At 31.4% G+C, this 21,324-nt stretch overlaps 1 protein-coding gene across 1 annotated transcript in view; it reads right to left on the reverse strand.

Annotated features, from left to right (window-relative positions):
- Window positions 1-21,324, reverse strand: part of LOC129225700 (serine/threonine-protein phosphatase 6 regulatory subunit 3-like) — a 60,190-nt gene that overhangs the window by 22,612 nt on the left and 16,254 nt on the right. Inside the window, exons 5-14 of the mRNA XM_054860176.1 lie at window positions 19,383-19,517; window positions 19,046-19,224; window positions 18,664-18,777; window positions 18,217-18,433; window positions 4,937-5,089; window positions 3,711-3,839; window positions 3,516-3,577; window positions 3,319-3,437; window positions 469-554; window positions 288-380 (exon numbers count right to left, since the gene is read on the reverse strand). Coding sequence (XP_054716151.1) covers window positions 288-380; window positions 469-554; window positions 3,319-3,437; window positions 3,516-3,577; window positions 3,711-3,839; window positions 4,937-5,089; window positions 18,217-18,433; window positions 18,664-18,777; window positions 19,046-19,224; window positions 19,383-19,517 — 1,287 coding nt within the window. The remainder of the gene's footprint in view (window positions 1-287; window positions 381-468; window positions 555-3,318; window positions 3,438-3,515; window positions 3,578-3,710; window positions 3,840-4,936; window positions 5,090-18,216; window positions 18,434-18,663; window positions 18,778-19,045; window positions 19,225-19,382; window positions 19,518-21,324) is intronic.

The raw sequence follows: 21,324 nt of genomic DNA on the forward strand, positions 1-21,324 counted from the left end.
CAAGAGTGCACAACAAACTGGTAGCTAATATAGAATTAGCGCAGACCAGACGAGTGACCGAAGCAATGGTTCGGTTCAACTCGAGGATTGAAGGCAAAGGCATGGTATATTCAGTAAATTACCTATGTCACTTTCCTATGCCGGGCTGATGAGTGCTAATAAGCACGAAACTGCAGTCCTCGGCTGGAAATGACTGAGCTGGCGGTGCATTTCAGGTATTTCTGCTTTAGCCCTGGCTAATGGGCGGTAATTTACTGAAAATATGAATATGCCTGATTTTTTTTTACCAAATGAACTGACGAATCTTTCCCAAATGGAATGTCTCTAAAGTCTATGGAATCTCCATCTCCAGATGATGACTGCACAGATGGACTACTAACCTAAAGAAAAAGTCAATTGCATTACTTAAGTATTCAGACAGCATTTTGTGTTGTCTATGTTTTGAGAATATTAAATGTATATTCTTACTATATGTGAAGTATTCTTTCTATTTATTTCAGCTAACTGTTTATTAACAAATTCATCCCAACTTTGAAGATGCTCATCTGGCAGTTCTAAAATAAAAGAAAGAAAAAAAAAATTCAATAATATTTATACTCCATTTTTCATGCATAAAATTAAATACTCAAAATTATAAATAATATTTATGAAAAATTCATTGATATTTCCAGCAAATGTTATAGATGAATTCAGGGTTTAGAAATATGCCTGGGAGATTAACCCATTGACTTAATAATAATTTTCTACTACTATAACTTGCAAAATTCAAGCAACATTGAGCATGCTATAATCATTTAATAGACATGTAGATTTCTTAGCTTCCATTCTATTACTACTCAATTATTTCCATAGAGATCAGAAAACTTGTCGAGAGCTTGCAGCAACCCCCAAGTCGTACCCAGCATGAAATCACCTGATTTGCAGGCAAAATTCAAGTTGGTTCTTCGGATTTTGCATTGTGATGATTTCAAGCGTTTGAAAACTTTGTCATTGTTCGTTAAAAAAGTTATTAAGATGTTATACAGTCGGACCCCCGATTTAACGAACCTCTATTTAACGACTTTCGCGAATTTTTCTTTTTCCCCAACAAAAATGAAGGCAAAACCCTCTATTTACCGAATAATTAACCCCGACTTAACGAATTACTTTAACAGCCGAATTTTTTTTTTTTTGTTAATTCGAGTTCGAAAATATTGGACTGTTTTCTAAATATTATATCCATATTGTCCGACGCAGAAAAAGACTTTTCTTGGAATTGGCAATTTTTGACGGACGAGGGAGCAACCAGCGAAGATTGATTCTGATGCAGAAAGCAAAAATGAAACTCCCATTAAAACTTACTTTTTCAAATGCTTTACATGGCCTGGAAACTAAAAACATATCTCATGCAGCGGGTTGTAAATGACACAGTATTTTCTTCTCTCCATAAAGTCGAAAGAGAACGATTTCCAGTCAAGTATCAAGGAAACTGTCAAACATCTATCATTCAGTAAAATTTCACATAACTAGTGAGTAACAAGTCATGGGAAACGGAATAAAAAGTGTACACTTTCTATTTATGGATATTTTTGCGCAGTTGCTTAGTAGGGGTTTTAGATACGGTAAGTGCAGGTTTTCAACCTTTTTTTCGCAACCCGATATTACGAATACCTCCGATTTAACGTACAAAAGTTTCGGTCACGTTGAATTCGTTAAATCGGGGTCCAACTGTAATACTTTTGTGTCTTGGTATGCCAAAAGAAGTATTCAAAAGAAAGTCCTCTGTCATTTCACAAATAAGTGTGCCAATTACATTTGCACTTTCCATTTCAAAAATGATTTTTAAATGTTGGAACATTTGCTCATGTGGTGATTTTTAAGCTTTGTTTGATTAAATATTTAATTACACTTGGTTCAATTATACTTCTTGAATTTGCATTTTTTTTTTCTTTTTGTATATAATATTCATTTTGGTTGTTGTACTTATTTATAACCTTTATAGTTGCATGAGTGAGCTTGGCCGTATGAATTCTGATTTTAACATACAGATTATGTTTTTGCCAAGCATGTTGTAATAGAGTGGAGTACATCCAAGTCATTTTCAGACTTGAACTTGTCTCACAACATGCCCCCATGCATCAAGAAATTCAAGAAAGAATAAAAAAAGGAAATATGTACAAAATTCCTCATTCTAATTAACTTTGTATGCAACTACAATTTCCTCTGCTTTTTACTGTCCTGCTAAAGAGTACCTTGAGGTAGGTTTAGGAACTTACAAGTTTTATGCTAATTTCTAAATTTAATTTCTATGTGACAAGCGCTAACACTATATGTATTTTTTAACGAAGCACGTTATCAATGTAGGCAAGTTTCCAAAAATGAGTTTTTACTTACACATATGTAACTACTTATGTAAATAAGTTTAAAGTACTACTCATTTGATCATGACCAGATGTAGTAGGCCTTTTAAAATGTTTCTGAAAATAATGACAAATAAGGTAAGCATATTTTGCTAAGGAGAAAAATATATTACATTCCTATTAGATCAATTATTTACTTTTACATTTGGAAATCAAACACATATTTTAAAGCAAAAAGGAGACAAATTTTCATTTCAAAAACTAGCTGCGTCACCCGGCTTTGCACGGTTTCCCTCGAAAATAAAAGTTATGTCAAGTGACGCGTGTTCAACAATCAGGCTTGAGCAAAAAAAAAATCAGTAAAATTTTGCAGCAGATTGCAGAAAAACTAACCAAAAAGGAAACATTTTAAAATCCCTGATTACAGGAAAAGCCTTTGAAACAAAAGCATAAATTTTATTTGTTCATATTCGAGAAACAAAAATGGCAACAGATCTTTCTTCTCCATGATTTTCTTCACGCTAAATTTTAATAAAAGCATTGTTACAGAAAGTTGAGATGAAGCACTGAATAAAAATTTGAATGGAGGAAAGCCTTTGAAAAATAGGGATTTTATGTCAAAATCAAAGTGTGGTAATTAATAGTTTTTAATTGATATCTTGGCTAATTATTATCGGAAGATTATGTTAAATAGCCAAACATAAAGATGGGAAGATAAGGAATCCATCGATACCTGGCTCGATGGTAAGTTTATTTGGCATTCAGGAGAAGTAACTTGGACATACATACATACATAGTTGCATACATAGTTACATACACAGGTACATACGCTCAGTTTTTAATTATATAAGATTAGCAAGTATAAGTACTTTTAAAATTTTATGAGTTGGATTCACTGAACTAAAACACCACCTATGAGTTAAAAAGAAATAAAAACAATGTTGATGAATTTTTGTCAGATTTGAAAGATTACACTTGCCTTTCATTTTCTCCTTGATTAATGAACTATTTATTCCATTCTCTGCATTTTGAGCAATATGATTAGCAATTTTTGTAAGATGACCCATATAACTTTTCCTAGGCGTTCCAGGAGCACACCTAGATTAAATTTTTTTAATCAGGAAAATTCAAACTTAAAACAAATGCAACATAATAGTCAACAAAACAATAACATACTGTGTTTCATCTTCTTCAAAGCTTTCTAAAATCTTGATGGTTATTCTACATTGGACAAACACCTAGAACAGAAACATAAAACTTGAAATAGTCTGAAGTGAATATGTTTTGCAGCAAAATTTAGCATATTTGAATGCACTACAGAATTTCACTTTTTTAACAACAGAAATCATGATCATGATTTAATTCACTTACTTGATCTAATAATGGATGAACTTTATTACCTTCTTCATCAGTAGTTGGATTGTTTGTAATAATTATTCCTATTGCTTGTTCTACTTGTGTATGTAAAAAGTTATTCCATGAATATTTGAAAAACATATCCTGAAAGATATCCATGATTTGATGATTTGTTATACAAAATAATTTTAAAGGCAATTAACATTAACTAAAAACAAGTTCCAAGAAAAAAATTTTAAAAATAACAGCAGAATTGCTACATTGGGGAATGTGGGGCAAAGTAAAGTAGTTATGATACTGAGCTTTTTCGATTTATTTTGAAAATTGCAGTACATAAAGAAAGAACATTCTATTTTTTTTTTTTTTTTTTTATAAAACTTGCATTGAAACAGTATACTTTTTATTTTTGGCATTGAATTTGCACTTCAAAAAAAAAAAGTGGAAAATGTTCACTTTTTTTTTCATGGGGCAAAGTGAAAAGTAAAATATTTTTCTAATGAAATATTTTCTATTCAATTACAGAAAATAATTTTGATCAAATGAATCAGTAAATAAAAGGGTGAATGAATAAATGAAAAGATACTGAACCAATAAACTGAAACTTAAATTAGTTAATTGATTAATATATGAAGAAAAATAAATGAATAAGTAAAAGAGTGATAGAATAAGAAAATGAGCAAATGAATGAATACATAAGAGAATTACTAAATACAGGAATGTAAATGAATGAATTAATAAATGAATATGTAAATGTTTCAGTAAATGTTTGAGCTCGTAAACAAAATAAACTATTTCCAATTGCCCCACATGTACTTGACTGATTGTAGAAAATAATAAAAATAACAAAGCTTAATAGTAATTAAATAAATACTTCACAGAGTCACACAACAGAGTACTTCACAAGGTCTCAATTAATGTTTAAAATGTTAATAATAAGAACATTTTATCATTTTATAGCAAAAAATTTTTTTTGACTTGCAACAAAATATTACAATATGAGTATCAATTTTTGAAAATTGCCCATATTATCATATGCTTTAATTGTCGGCGGTATTTTTTTCCTGACTGGAATAGATTACAAGTGCTACTTATAGTAAAAATATTACCAGAGAGGTGGCGCTAAAGGCAGAGTACATATTTCACCATTTCACTTTGTTCACATTCCCCTATATGCATTGGATTTATTCACGAAAAAATTACATCAAAACATAATTATTAATAATAAAAATAGCTATACATACTACAAGAACTTTCATCGTTTCAAGAGATGCAAGTTTAGCATTTACATTGTGGTCATTTGTAGATAGCAGAGCTGTCAGAAAACGAGCAACTTTTAAACGACATAAACCAAGAGGTGGATCTAATCGTCCAATGGTTAATGTAATGGCAGGTTTCTGCAGGATAAAATAATAAAATTAAATTAAAAATATTTTTAAAATCAAACATTTCTATCATTAAATCAGACAAAAAAAAAAAAAAAACTCTGTTTTTTTTTTTTTTTTTTTTTTTTTTCACTCTCAGAAAAAATACCGAAGAAATTAAATACTGCACAGCCAAATTTTGATGATAGTCACCAGACAAAGTAAGCGACAAAGTCGGTAGACAAATTAAATTTATCTCACCAGCGAAAGCCCGCAGACATGGTGCGGTTCAACTCATCAATGGAGGGCAAAGCTTGGGTAATAAGCAGTAAGTTACAGCCCTTGAGCCAGTCTCTAGATGTCATAATCTGACTGTTGGTATATTGCATGTAGTTCTGACTCAGCCCTGTCTTAAGAATGTAACTTATCATCATTGGGGTCATTTCCAAAATTTTAAAAGTATTTTTTTCTGAAAGAGCATGCTTAAAAACATAGGATCTGACCATTTTTTAAATAATTTGACTAAGTTCAATATTTTTTAAAAATTACTTAAATCAGTGTTCTTTCATTGTTTACGCTTCAGTTCGATGACGTCACAAATGCTGAAATGCCATTCACAGAGCAAAAAATATTTAATTCGCATCTTTACTCACGTGTATTGGCAACGATAGGGTTGATAGCAAGCGTAGCGGGCAATTTCAATTCGCTTCTTGATTATCATAACGTGGAAACGCGGAAGAAAGATGCGTCAAAGAGCATCATTTGTGACGTCATCAAGACCATGCCTTGTTTGAAAAATCAGACATTTAAAAAATTAATTAAAAAATAACTGTTGGGAAAATAAAAGTATTTTCTGGGTCCATGTTTTTTTTTTTTTTTTTTTTTTTTTTTACTCATTCTATCAATTTTAGTGACTAAAAGTACTACTTTTGACCAAAGGAAACAACCCCATTGTAGGGGGTAGGTAGCTTTAAGAAGGCCATTGATCTTTATTGGGGACTAATAAACTAAGACCAGCCAGGTTGGGCCCACAGCCTGTTGCTTGTAATTGTATTAATCTTATAATTTTAACTAAGGAAATTCTGAACTTCAGACACAAAAAGCTACAAGAAACGGCAAAAGACAATTTGCTGAAAAAAATAATTTCTTGTGGTTCAAATATTTTTTGGCTATGTCAGCATTCAGAGTTTTTTTTCATAATGTAAATTTTCTTGAGGCCTTATACTATATCTGCAACTTTAAAACTTTTTAACAATTCTCTAAATGAAATAGAAAGACAAGGTTTTAGAGCAGTAAAAACATTATTATAGAGCAGTTAAACATCCATTTATTTATTTAAAAAAAAAAAAAGAAACACTTTGGAGCAACAAACTATAAATTTTGGAGTGTTAACAATGTGATTGTTTTTAACATTTCATTTGAAGCAGGAACAAGTTTACTTTGTAAAAAAAAAAAAAAGAAAAAATGCATAACCCCAATAAATATTCATATATCAACTACCAAGTACATTAAATATATAAAAAAAATTAATTGAAATAAAGATCTCAAAAAGAAAAATTCCATGTAAAAAAAAAAAAAAAATCCTGATCACTACTCTGAACTAACTATACAATATTTATCTATCCTTACAATACTTCTAGTGTAATTTGGAAACTTCCAGAGCAGAACATTAACCCCCTTGTAGTCCCAGAATTACATGTTAAATGGACGAGATATCTCGTCATAAACTGCAAGGTGGATAAGAGTCGACTTTAAATGACTTCTGCTTTTAACTTTTCATGAAAATTATGTGCGTCACTTGATAACTATGTGAATGCTGACCTAAAGAGACTTCTGCCACATACTGAATATGTTAAGAGAATGTTGAGTGATAACTCCTACAAGTAGAGATTGACACTGGCTTGCATAGATAAAGCACAATCAATGATAACTTACATGTCTTGTAAAGAGCTCCATTGTGAAGATTGAGAAGGTTAGAGTTACATTTATTTTGTTGTCATACCAAACAGCTGAAGTTAGAAAGTGTTATTTTTCAGTAATAGTTACTACTAACATACATGGCATGTTTGAATTAAATACTGTGACCAGACTTTGTTTACACGAGGGGTCGCACCTTCCCCTTCTTAAAAGCAAGATGGGGTAAGTGTGATTCATATTGTGGGGCAAGTGCGACCCATGTAACTTGCCTCTAATTTTGCTCATAATTCTTATCTTCAGTTCACTCTTTTTTTTACTTTTTTCATAAACTTCTACTAAATTCCAGTTGTGCATTTAATTTGTAAAATGGTAGGAACCTAGGTTTAAAAGAATGAAACAATGGAAACCGTATTTGAAGGATTATCTCCAAGCAAGGTTGGTCTTTGTAAAAATTGAAAAATGCAGAAACAACTAGGAAATTTAACATTCCAAAATGAACTGTTGCTGACCATTTAAAAGCTAGGTGAGGTTAGATATCTTCGTTTGATAGAGCTACTGCGATTCTTCAATTGGTAGAAAGAACACAGAGAGTTTAGATGAAAGTGGTGATGATATCACAGAAATAAGTTTAAGAGCAATCAACGATAAAGCTTTACTGGTTAAAGAAATCAGAAAAGATCAAGAAATTAAATACTTAGAAAACCAAGACAGGAGATTTGGAACATGAGTTCTGTAAAAGGGTAAACAAAATCTGTACAAGAGCGATCAAGTCAATCTGTTATAGAGAATTATAAGTAAAATATTCAAAAAACTAAAAATAATATTTTTGGTGCTATTTTTTTCTAAAGACATATATAAAAGTAGAATAAATGAGAAAATTACACTGAAATAGTGGAGAGAGTTTAGATTCTCTGCATTAAGTTACATTTAACTGTGGTCTGAAGAAAGGCAGCTCTATTTTTCTTTTGCGTTCACAAATTTTAAGAAAAAATGTCATGGTTTTTCACTACATATTTCTTTATCTTTTTCATTTAACTACTTCTTTTTTCTTTTTTAATTAATAAAGTGCCTGCTTCTTTTATTAGTGTGTCAGTTTACTTCCTTATTTTATTTTCTTTCCTTGATTAAAATGTCTGAAATTCATAATTATAAACAAAATCTACACATATTGGTTTCAATAGGAAAACATGCTTTGAAATTCATTAATATACTGTGATGCTCATGCCTGATTCAATGTAAATATAAATGCATGATGAAAATGACCAAGGGTCGTAATTAATACGCCAAGTGGGACCCTTAGAAGAAGTGCTTTAAAAGAGATCTTTAAACTGCTGCTTGTGGTTCATTTGACATAGTCTACACTTTAAAATCTTATGAAAGGACCTGAAAAATTTAGTAAATGTACAATATTTTTAACTGAGCTTCCATCCTTAAGAAACTGATATTTGAAGAAAAAGCACTCACCCGAACTCATCTCACCATCAATTAAATTATCTTAAAGCTTCTTGATTTATCAATTTTCATGTGGGATATTGAACAATAAAAAAATATTTTACGAGAAAAAAATTTAGAATACATAAAGATTATACATTAGTGAGTAATTTTTTCCTGTACTAGAAATTTCAATCAATTTTCTCAGATGGAGATAAACCCCTTCAGGAAAAACCTTTCTTTCCCTCCAAAATTTAAACTTTTTTTTTTCCAATCAGAACCACTTCCAATCACATAGTAAAGAAAAACAGATAAGTTTTATAGAATCAGATATCAATTGGATACCAAAATGCATAAAAAATAGTGGCTGATGTGTAAATGTGTAAAATAGAGCTAAAAAGTGAATTTTGCCCCTAACTTGTAAAAGTTAGCAAGTATATAGTGGAAAAAAAATTTCTTTCAAGCAAAAATTAAACATCTCATGAAATTTTTAAAAATCAGGAAAATTATTGAAAATTATACAAAATCGGGAGGAATGCTTGAAAAATCAGGCTGTTGGGAGGATTTTTTGTAAAAGCGGAGCTCAACCACCAAAACCAGGAGAGTTAGCATATATTGGTCTGGTATTTTATATACTTCCGTGCTAAGCCCAAAAGTCGTATCTACAGACGAATTCAAAATGAGAAATAGGCATTTAAAGTTTTGCGCATCCATGCATTTGATTCAGATGCAATTTTTTCAGAATTTTTAAAAACAATATTTCTTAATCACAAATGACCGCAAAACGTTGTAACTAGTTGAGATAAGAGACAAAGAACCACCTGGTGACCGTAACTGAATTTTGATAAAAGGTGCAGATACAACTTTTGTGCTTAGCAGGACAGTATACATGCAGGAGTGCAGAATGTTTTTACTGCCAACATTTCCCCCAATCCATATGAAATTTCTCCAAAATTTTACAATGTGTAACAGGTTTCAGATAAAAATTAATTCTATATCACTATAGATATACAGAATTTTGGAATACACCAACTGCATCATCAGAAACTTATAGCTTGTCTAGGCCTAGGTATTCAAAAAATAAAGTAAATATAAGTAAGTTTTAATTAGTTATATCTAATACTTATTAACAAATGTAAATTATTAGCCTAACAATAGCTGTAAGAAAGCTGATGCAAAAAGAAAGTGCATTAAATAAGACATATGGGTGTAAAAATATGAAAATAAAAGAAATTGTTATCAGCAAAAAAAATTTAAGAATTACATTATTAATTAGGTTACAATATTAAATAAATTAATTAATTGTCATGACTTCCATAATTTTTAGAAAACCTAAAATTAGCTAAAGAAATTTTTGAATTTGAGTAACTCATGACAACTCTTGATATTTGTAATTTTAGCATTAGAATCTTCTGATTTGCATAATTTGATTGCTATTATAAGCGTCCTTAACCAATTTTACTTTCTAAAATCTTTAAAAAATTAAAATGAACACTGACAAAAATTAACATTCATTTCTACGAGTGGCTTCAACTCGGATGCAACTAGATCGAAGCTTTTAAGTGGGAGCAGCAAAATAACGATTGTACAAATCCATTACTCTACATAATATAAAATATAATAAATTTTGAAAGTAATGGTATATACAAAGTGATAGAATTACATTGAAAACAAAAGCAGGGGGTCCCACATGAGCGGATGCAATCAGATTTCAAAATGCATAAAATCGGGACGGCAGTGTAAAAAACACTGCCATTATGAATATGGCACAGCGCAAAACACTGTCATCTATATATATATAAATGAATGTTTGTCTGTATGTCATCCATGAACTCAAAAACTACTCGGCAGATTTGGCTGAAACTTTCACCGTTTGTTATTTTTGGTACTGGGAATGTTTATAGACCAATTCGAAAAAAAATCCGATCGATAGTTCCTTTTTTATTCCAATTTAAGTCACAATCCATTGGATAAATAGAAATAAAATTATCGGCTGCAGAAATTAACCCGGGAGAACGCGCGTCTCCTAAGCGAACATTAGGACGCGCGGGGGTCATAGAATGACCCCAAATCAAAATTCATGCCTACGCAGTTGTAAACATTGTTTAATTTTTTTTTAAATCTCAAAACCACATTGCTTAACCCTGCTAGGCATTAAAACCTTCATTAAGACAAACATAAAATACATAAATTAACTTTTTGCGCGCAAATCTGTGTATCAACATGTTACGCATATTTTTTTACTTTCAGCTCATATAAATGTTGCAGATTATAACACAGTATATAAAATCACAAAATTAATCACAGCTAGTGTTCTAGAAGTGATGTTTTTAATATGTAAACTGAAAGATTTATAATAAAAATGTTTTTAAGTTTAATCTAAATGCTAAAGAAAATTTTTCGTTTATTTTCATTTCTGTAAGAATGAAGATCTTTAAAATATTATTATTGTTGTAGAAAAATTCAAATACATTTCCACTGATAGAATGAAAAGGGCATGATAATCTAATTGAAGAAGTGCCCCTTTCATTCTGCTTTTCTAATTGGTGAATAACAGCATTTTTTGCCATTCCTTTTTTTTTCTTCAAAGAAAGTTAAAATATATACATTTATTTTTATCCTAATAGTACAGGGAATACTTTCCAAATGCTTGTTTTAAAGTACAAAATGTTTTTAATGTTATAAATTTATAGATTAAAACAATTGAAACAATGTACATACCAACTTTCAATTATTCTTTGCTTTTCTGGAGACAACAATTACATACACTAAAAAGGTGTTCCTTGCAAACAAAATTTGCACACAAATTGCAGGCTCCCGTAGTTTTTATGTCCTTATTTCTTGGACAAAATATGCATCTTCCTTTTGAGGCAACTTTTAGTTTCTTTTTTGGAGGTTCTTCAGATTCAGGGCGACAAGAGTTTTGTAGATGTTCTCTTAATTCATGGGACAAATTCGGATTATCCATTCTTTTATTGGTGTAATCATTAATGAGAGATAATGCTAAATCCTTAATAAAACGTCGTCTCTTTTGATACAGAATAGGCGGATCCTTATTTGACAGCAAAGCAATCCTGGCATTAATAGCAGCAACATTCAAAATTGAATAAAAAATCACTAGTGGCCATCTATTTGTTTTGCGAGCAGTTGAGTAGTTTGCAGCCATTTCATCTACAACATCGACAGCTGCTTTTGTGCAGTTGTAAAACGTGATGATTTCTGGTTTCTTAGCATCTCCGGTGTCTATGTCAATTGCATCATCATTATGCATTGTCGAAAGCAAAATTACGCATTTACTTTTTTTCGGAACATAAGACACTAAAGTAGCATCTTGCTGAAAGCCAAAGATGGAAGAATGTATTTCTCTTCCTTTACACATTTTAAAGTCAACAGGTATTTGTCTTTTATCTTTTCTCATTGTTCCCACCAGCGTAATCTTTTCGCTAAGTAAATCCTTAGCAAGTTTATAACTGGTGTACCAGTTATCTGTAGTTAGATTTCTGCCGGATTTGTACAAAGGTTTCATGAAACGCTTCACAACATCATCTGGAGAATTTGACACTTTGTAGGGTCCATCTGGCTGGCAACCAACATACACTTCCATATTACTGGTGTAAAATGTCCGTGCATCCACCAAAGCAAAGATTTTTATGCCATATTTTGCAGGTTTTTTAGGCATGTACTGGCGAAATCCACAACGACCACGAAAAGGCTCCAATTTTTCATCAATTGTCACGTATTCTCCCAAAGTGTAGTACTTTTGACAGTTTGTAACAAATGATTGAAAAAAGTCTCTTATGGCTGCGAGTTTGTCATACAACTGCCTCTGCTTTCTATCATGTATATTATCGAATCTCATACAACGTAGTAGAAACAAAAAACACTTGTACGACATTGTTGTACGGAAAATGCTGACACCTGTTCCGTCAGTTGCCCATAAATCCCGCACATTCAGTCGTGAAGTTTTGTGTAAACCACACATATATAATAAACCTAACAAAGCACGAATTTCGAGAGCATCCGTTTTACGTGCATCTCTATCACGAGAAAAATTTGGTGCGCATTTCTCGATAAATATGTTTGTACACTCCACAATTATTTGTATCATACTATCGTCGATGTATAACTCCCAACTGTTCAATGGGTTTGTCACATTTTTCGCTAGTCCTTTAGTTCCAGGTAAGTGCGATACAATATTAAAACAGCGAGTTCGAACATTCTGCCTAAATTTAGTTTTCTTCCACTTTACGCCATCTTTTGCGAAAAACCATTCCGAATTATTTAGTTCTTCATTTTCTGAATCACCATCCTCTTCGGATTCCGTGTCATGCTCGCTGAAATTTTCATGATCTGAAAAATGTTCTTCCAAAAAATTATCAACTGCATTTTCTTCATCTATCGACTCTTCATCAGATTCAACTTCAGCTAGAAGTGAACGTAAATGTTCCATTTCTTTCTCGTATGGAGTCGGCATTGTAACGCGCAGGCTAAAATTTCAACGTGATGCGAAAAGCAACGATCGAAAACGAGCGAAAGCTGTATCAGTCAAGCGAACTAGTTGATCTGTCAAACGAACGCAAGGACGCGCGGGGTCATAGAGTGACCCCAGTAACTGACCAAACGTGTTTCGGATGAATACAAATGCCTCAAATTCTTTCGAATTAGTGACAAAAGGTAAATGGGGGGTAGAAACTCAGCTACTGAGCAGAAAAAGAGGAACAGGTGGCTAGTTTCCCAGAAAATGGAGGTGGAAAAGTGCTTGGGGTCATAAAATGACCCCCGCGCGTTCTCCCGAGTTAATTCGCGTGAAAGCTCTCATTGATAAGAAGTTAGCTGTTGCCATTTTTCTTGAGTTTGAACAAATAAATTCTTTCTTTATTGTTTTATGGCTTTTCATGCAACGGGGGGATTTAAAACTTTTTCTATTTGTTATTTTTAGGGATTGATTGATCCTGCAAACTGCGTGAGTACAAAATTTGAGTATAGTCACGGCTTCACTTGATAGCTGGACCGATTATTATGAAAATTGCTATGTATATGTATTTTTCCACGGAGAAGGTGCATAATATGCTCATTGAAGCAACTCGCCACCAGATGGCACTGCAGAGTAGCAACTTCTGCCCCCTTCAACCGATTGTCATGAAAATCAGTATAATGATGTATTTTTTTGTTGGCGTAGCAACGCGTGTCGGATACAGCTAGTAATGCATAAATTTTACATGAAATCCTTTAAAGGTGACAAGTACCTATGTAAGCTTATCATTTTATTGTCGGGAAAAGTCATCAATCGCAAAGAATAGATTGTTAAAACCAAATCCATAAAATGGCTCAAATTTCCGTAATCCTAGATCACCGGATCAAACATATTTCTGCACCCATGTATACATGTAAGAACTATTATGAAATAAAGATTCCCCGTCTCCAGAGGTTAAGTTTTGGTAATTCCAGTGCTGTCTGTACCAGGGATGCAACGAATAGTAATTTGGCCGAATACCGAATGCCGAATATTCGGCCGCCGAATAGTTAACTTGTTTTTGTCTAAAAACAAAGCACAGTTTGTATTGAAAGCACATTTGTGTGCATTAAACAGCTTAAAATACTATATCACACTAGAAAAAAAATGTTTTGGAGTGAATTAATTATTTTTTGAAAGCATTAGTATTATCTTTAACAATATTCGGCCGAATAATTACTAATAGCAGGCACTAAGAGCAATCCTATTCATCTTATGTAAACCTATTTAATTTTCTTTTTAAACTGGTAATCTAAAAAATAAAGAATCTATTCAAATAAGCTTCTTTTTTACCTCCTTTCATAAGAACTTCCTCTTTTACTTTCAAAATCTGTTCTTTTGACTCCCTACCAAAGCTTGTTCTGTATCCTTTCCCCCTTAACCCCTTCTAACTAATGGACTGGTTCTAACTGATAAGGGTTGTAAATGGCAAGAAGGCAGTAGCTCTGTGCAGATCCAGGTTTTGGTTTAATCTGGTATTACATTTTTTTTTTACTTTACAAACCTGTTCTTTCAATAGGCTCAATAGTTGTTCTGTCACTACCCTAACCCCTTTCAAAAGAGTGGACTAGTTCTAACTGATAAGAACCCCTTTCAAAAGAGTGGAATAGCTCTAACTGATAAGGGTCAGTAATATTAGTTGCTCTAAGCAAGTATTTTATTCTGTTCTGAGTTCAAAGAAAGCAAAATGGATTTTTCTGTCAATAAAAGAAGTATTGTTTGGAGCATTTTTGAACCTATACCAAATGATTGCACAAAAGCAAGATGTAAATTGTGCAAAAGTATTCTGTCAAGAGGAGGAGTTGGAAAAAAAGCAACTACAAGCTCACTGATGAACCATTTGGCTAAAAAGCATCCAGAAGAATATAATGAAAAAAGCAAAAACCAAACTTGTGATGCAGTTGTGGAAGCAAATATACCATCTACATCTACACCCAGTACAAGTCAAGGCGTAAAAAGGAAGCAAGAAACCATTGATTCACTTTTTGAAAAGAAAAAAAAATGGGACATTAATGACAACCGATCAGTAGAACTGCACACTTTAATTGCGGAAATGATAGCATGCGACAATCAACCATTTAGTTTTGTCGAAGATGAAGGCTTCATTAATTTAATGAAAAAAGCTCAGCCACAGTATAAAATTCCCAGCCGGGAATATTTTAAACAGAAAGTTATTCCTTCTCTTTATGAAGATTGCAAAAAAAAAATTGTAACATTAATATCAGATGCAGAATTCATATCACTAACATCGGATATTTGGACTAGTTCTGTCAGCAATGAAAGTTTCATGAGCTTTACTGCCCACTGGATATCAAAGGATTTTATTTATCATCACGCTGCCCTGGAAGCGAAGCATTTTCCGGGAAGCCATACTGGTGAAGCTATCTGTGATATGGTCAAAACAGTGGTTGACGATTGGAAAATGAATGACAAAATCCACATAGTATTACGTGATGAAGGATCAAATATCAAGAAAGGAGTACGTATTTCAAACTTGAAAAATGAATCCTGCTTTTTACACTCCTTGCATTTGACTGTATGCGATGGTTTAGCATCACAAAGATCAATAAGCGATTTAATTGCTCAAGGAAAAAAGATTGTTAAACATTTCAGTCATTCTCCCTTAGCATGTTCAAGATTGAGAAGCATTCAAGCGAATGAGTTAAAAGTTCCTGAGAAAAAACTAATACAAAGCGTGTCTACTCGATGGAACAGCACATATTACATGCTGGAAAGATTATTAGATCAAAAAAACGCAGTTTCTCTATATGCCTCTAAATTTGGGGATATAAGCAACTTAAGTTCAAATCAGTGGACAGTTTTGGAAAAGGTGCTCCATCTTCTGAAACCATTCGAAGAAATAACAAAACAAATTTCACTATCAAGATCATTTATTTCTGAAGTCATCCCAATACTTACAACATTAAAATTATATTTGGATAAATTAAGCGACTTTTCTGGAGTTGGTACAATGAAGGATACTCTTAGCCAAAGTTTAGAGAAGAGATTTTCATCAATTCAAAACAATGAACACTACTGCATTGCTACAGTGTTAGATCCGAGATTTAAATTATTTTTTTTCAACAAAATTGAAGCAAAAGACACTGAAGTTAAGTCAAAACTTATAGCTATTATGAAAAGTACCAGCACTAAACCAGCTGAATTACTGGAGAAAAATATTTCAAGTTCATTCCTTCCAACATCTGAAGCACAAAATTCTTTGTGGGCGTGTTTCAATGAAATTGCAACGCAACCACTAAGTGAAGCCCCGGAAGAAACCTCCACTCAAAATGAGATTGACCGATATCTTTCCCAACCACTTTTGCGAAGAACTGACTGTCCCTTAAAATGGTGGGCGCAAAACACTGAAGCTTATCCTAATCTATCTCAGTTAACCAGGAAATACCTTCCAGCACCAGGAAGCACTGTTTATAGTGAACGATTGTTCTCAGAAGCTGGAAACATTTATGAGAAAAAGAGAAATAAATTTTCTCCTGAAAATGCTGAAAAATTATTGTTCTTACATCATAATTTGCGTGCGTATAAAAATAAGTAACATATGATAAAATTATGATATGTTCCCAAGTCCCCAAAATTATTTTTTTCAAGTTTCAATTCATTTTTTCCCGCATTTCTTTTTTCTAAGTAATTGTGTAATATTTATGTTTATCATTTTAACCACTTCTCTATCTCTAGTTGTTGTGTCCATTCAATTATTTTTGAAGAAGCCAATCTACACTAATAGTTATTGCTTAATGCCAAGAGGGGCAGTTTTCACCCCCCCCCCCCTTTTTTTTTGTTTAGTGCAAAAAATTCCATTTTTAAGTGATAGAATACTAGGTTAGATTAGAAATACTTGTACTCTAAATGATTTTTATTTTTCTCTCTGCCTTTCTAATTAAAATAATGATGCATTTTGAGATTTCGTAAAGTTTCACGACACTGAATATTTTTTAATTTTTTATTTTCGTTTGTTCTAAAACATCCAAAGAAAACAGTTCCACTTTTGCAATCATAATTTTTTTTTATTTAGCTGAAATGTAATTTTTCATATGGTGTTTATAAATCAGTGTACTTCTGTTTTTGTATTGATATTTTTTCCCAAAATATGTTTATACCAAAATTTCTGAATCCTTTAGTTAGTTGTATTTTAAAACTTGATAAGTCTTATTTCCTTTATTTTGTAAATATCACATTCACAATTGACCATTACACCTATTCTTGGTCCCTTGATTTAAATTTTTATTTTTAAAATAATGATTTTGTCCCTCTATAATCATGCAATGTTTCTTTTTCCCTTGTGAAGGCTTTATAAAAATGTTCATTATTTGGTTAAAACAATTGAATCTAATTTTTAAACAATCATATCCTATTTTAATATGAAACAGAACTTCATTATCTTTGAAAAAAAAAAAAAAAAACTTATTGCAGTGTCAGGATCAGGATTATGCATATGCAATATTTACTGCTAATGAACCAATTGCTCTATGTTATTCAAAATGAAAATTTATTATTTACAATTACTTTTTTTTTCTCATTCATAATCTATTACTTGAAAAATAGCATTGTCACACTGTATATATATTTTTAATGTTTTAGTTGGATTAGTATATAAAAGTGGATTAAAAGACTTTTTTAATTTTTATGTATTAAGTTTAGCTATTATACAAAGTACTAGTAGTTTTAGACTTCAGGTCCCTTTTTTCCCTTGCGGCTAATTAAAAATCTGGTTTGAACCTGGACATATCATACTACTGCAGACATTACAAAGGTGGTTTTCAAAATGTTGTAAAAGGAATCTTAATAGTTTATGTCTGGACGAAATTTTGTATTTTAAAGAATAAGAAAAATAAAAGTTTTTTGAGTCTTTTTATTTAAGTTATTCTTAAAGTATGGTTTATCAGTACATTATAATTACTTTAATAAGAAGTATCAACCCTTCCTAATATGTCAGGGGAAAACTATTTTGTGTGGTTTTTTCAGAGGTAATTTTGTAGATATATCTTAGTAACCATTCATTAATGTCCACCATTAAATATGACAATGCACTGGATAATGAACCTGACAATGTGCTAGAGGCTGACTTCATTGAAAATATTCAACAAACATGATGAATACAAATTTAAAGATGTAAAATTTTCAACGAAAAAGTGACAAACAAGCTTTTTTTCAAGTATTCGGCCAAGGCCGAATAGTAAACTAGGTATTCGGCCGAAGCCGAATATTCGGCTGACAGGCCGAATAGGCCGAATATTCGTTGCATCTCTAGTCTGTACATAATATATATAAGTAAACTTACCAAAGGAGGATTCAGAAGCAGATTATGAAACTCATCCAGTCGAGGAACGACAGCTTTAAGAACATTATTTACACCATGAGATAGCCTTTCAGCATCTAATACTGTCATCTGTTCACTCTCGCTATTTCTAAACAGAGTCATAAAGCACACTGGAGCATTATCTGCTTGAGGTGGTAATTCACTTTGATTGGATGGTATCTGTTGCATGCCAGCAGGACTAGAAAAATATCAAGTGTTAGTAAGGCTTTTAAGGCGCATGTATAATATGTGCAAGAGTTCATCAATAATATTTAACAACTAGAAATAAAAGAATAACTTCTAATCAGGTTTAAGTCAAACACCAAACTACTATACCAAATTTTTTTAATGATAATTTGATTATGAATACAAAAACCAATACACATCTTTTAAAAAAAATACTGATATTCAGAAAATTCAATCACATACCCTAGTTTTTTGAACCTCAATAAGGATAATAAAACCAATATTCCATTAACAATAGAACTTTCTTTGCTGACGTCCCTGAACATGTGACTCAATAAATCCGACACACACTGTACGCTAAAATATAAAACAAATATGAAATGAGATGTATACTTAGAAGTTAATAACTAATACAAATAAAAAGAAAAATCAAATAATTTTACATTTTAAAGAATTTTGTATCTTGCATGTTAGGAAACGCCCTCTATGAGCAACCAATTTTCAATAATGATATTTTAACGACTTTTTCAGGAATGGACAGTGATCGCTCAAGAGAAGTTTCACTGTGAGTTATATAAAGGGGAACCTTTTTTTATTTTATTTGGAAAAATTAGAACACACTTACGATTCTAATGTCTCCAGCAGAGGATTTGGTTCAGCTTTCTCCTGTAACATGGACATATGTTCCCTGGTAACTTTGATTATATCACATAGAGCATATGAAGCATTGCAGTTAAAATCCTCGCCAAAAATAACATCTATTTTGCTTATTAGACGTTGAATAAGCTTCTGTTCATCCAGCCACTGCAAAGTTAAGATGCTACAATTTCTAAATTGTCACTGAAACTCGAAACTTATCATAGGCAGAACGGTTTATAAATGAAAATTTAGCACATTTAGAGCAAAAACTCAAACTAGAAAAGTAAAAACTTGAAATAAATTGCTTTAAAGATATCATTTACCTTCAGAACTATTGCTTTCGTTTCGTTATTTTCAATTGGGCTGACAAAACGCAAAAGTAAATCCATAACAGCTGAAGTATCAAGATGGTTCAAAATAAGTGAAATGAAATCTCTTTCCTTCAGAAACTTGAAAACCTAAAAGGTAGAAGTTAAACTTGTATCAGAAGAATCATCATTTAGATTTGCAAATTATGAAGTTTGAAGTAATAAAAATTTTACCTACAGACGAATGAAAAAGCAAGCCATCAAAATTCTTCCAGAAAGTAAAAATTTTTTAACACATATAGTGAAAAAAAAAAAAAAAAAAACTTTTAAAAACACCTTCAAATAAATGCTTCTTGAAATTACTTTGTTAAATTTATTAACCATTTGTTTATTCATTTTTTCATTGTTTTTGGCAACAATTAAAAAGCGGAAGTATTTTAACTTTATAATTACTATTATTTTCCCTTGTTTCTGGCAACAATTAAAAACCGGAAGCAAAAAGCAGGGATTATGACAGATAATGTAAGCTGAGAAATAGTCCTTAAAAATATCCCTCAAGTGAAACATTTATTTATTTTTTATATTACCAATCAGTTGCTATGCATATGAAAATAAAACTGAAGATAAGAGAAGTTGTCTGAAATTAAAACTAAATTACATTTTATTAAAAGAGAAAAGCCTAATTTTTTTACTAATCTGGTATTGCAGGCTTTATTTTATTTCTTAATTATTTTCAATGTTTTAGACACTGATTGTGTTATAAAGATGCTTTAAAAATTTCCAATATGGATTGAATCTCAAAGAAATAAATGTGGATTCTTTCCAAACAGGGCTGACACGCTTTTGCCACTGGCAGGGTTGGGATTTTTTTTTTTTTTTTTTGGGGGGGGGGGGGGTTAACCAGGTTTTTTTTTGGTTTAAACCGGGTTTATTTGGTTTAAACACTATTTGTAAGAAGAGAACGATTTTAGCTTTATAAATTCATGAATATTTAATGATTTAATTGTTAATGAATGGTTAATATTCACATTTGTACTTAATTACTTGATGATTAATTAAGTGTCACATTAACTGTAACCTTAATCCCCATCATTATTAGTATTCAGCTGTTGGAAACACTGTGCTATCATTATTATAAGAATTGCTAAGCATATGTCTTACCGCTTACGCTAATAAACCGTTCTAAGTGTTCTATGAGTTGCTACTTTGAAGTAGCATTTGATATATAAATGTTACATTAAGCAAAAGTAAAATCTCGTAATTTCATTTCCTCATAAGTAGCGAATATTGTTTTCTATATAATATAGCAGAAATATTGTTTGAAAATCTTTAACAACTAAAAAAGTACCATGAATTATCCCACTGCTTTTGGCTAATATTAAATAACTTTAGAATTTAAATAGAATCAACCCCTGTCCCCTAGGGTTGGCCGGATTGGACCCAATGGTTTTTTTTTTAAACCCATTTAAAAAACCCATTGTTTACAACACTTTATTTTTTTTTTTAAATTTCTGAGAATTTTTAAAAAAAATTAATTAATTTAAATACTTTTACAATTTAAACTTCTCTTTTATTTGTTCTTCACCACAGACAATGGACATAAATATTGAATTTTGAACTTTAATAGTATATCTTAACTCTTAACAACATTAAAAAATACTTCGAAGATTTTAAATAAATATATTTAACTTTTTTCTTTAACTGGTCAAAAATAAACTAAAATTATCTTGACTAAGCCCTGTCACGTCTGATTTCCTCAATCTTTGTAGATTGTACAGAGGAAACTACTCTAGCTAAAAGGCTTTCATGTGAATTATTTCCTGCAAACCAACACATCACAAATCTCGAATAAACAAGGTATATTTTTAGAAATTAACAGGTTTTACAAACAGTAGGACAGAAAACAGAATAGGATGTACAGTATTTTCATTATCTTACGAAAGAGTTTAATATTTGT

The sequence above is a fragment of the Uloborus diversus genome, chromosome 7, assembly GCF_026930045.1.
Source record: "Uloborus diversus isolate 005 chromosome 7, Udiv.v.3.1, whole genome shotgun sequence".
Lineage (NCBI taxonomy): Eukaryota > Metazoa > Arthropoda > Arachnida > Araneae > Uloboridae > Uloborus > Uloborus diversus.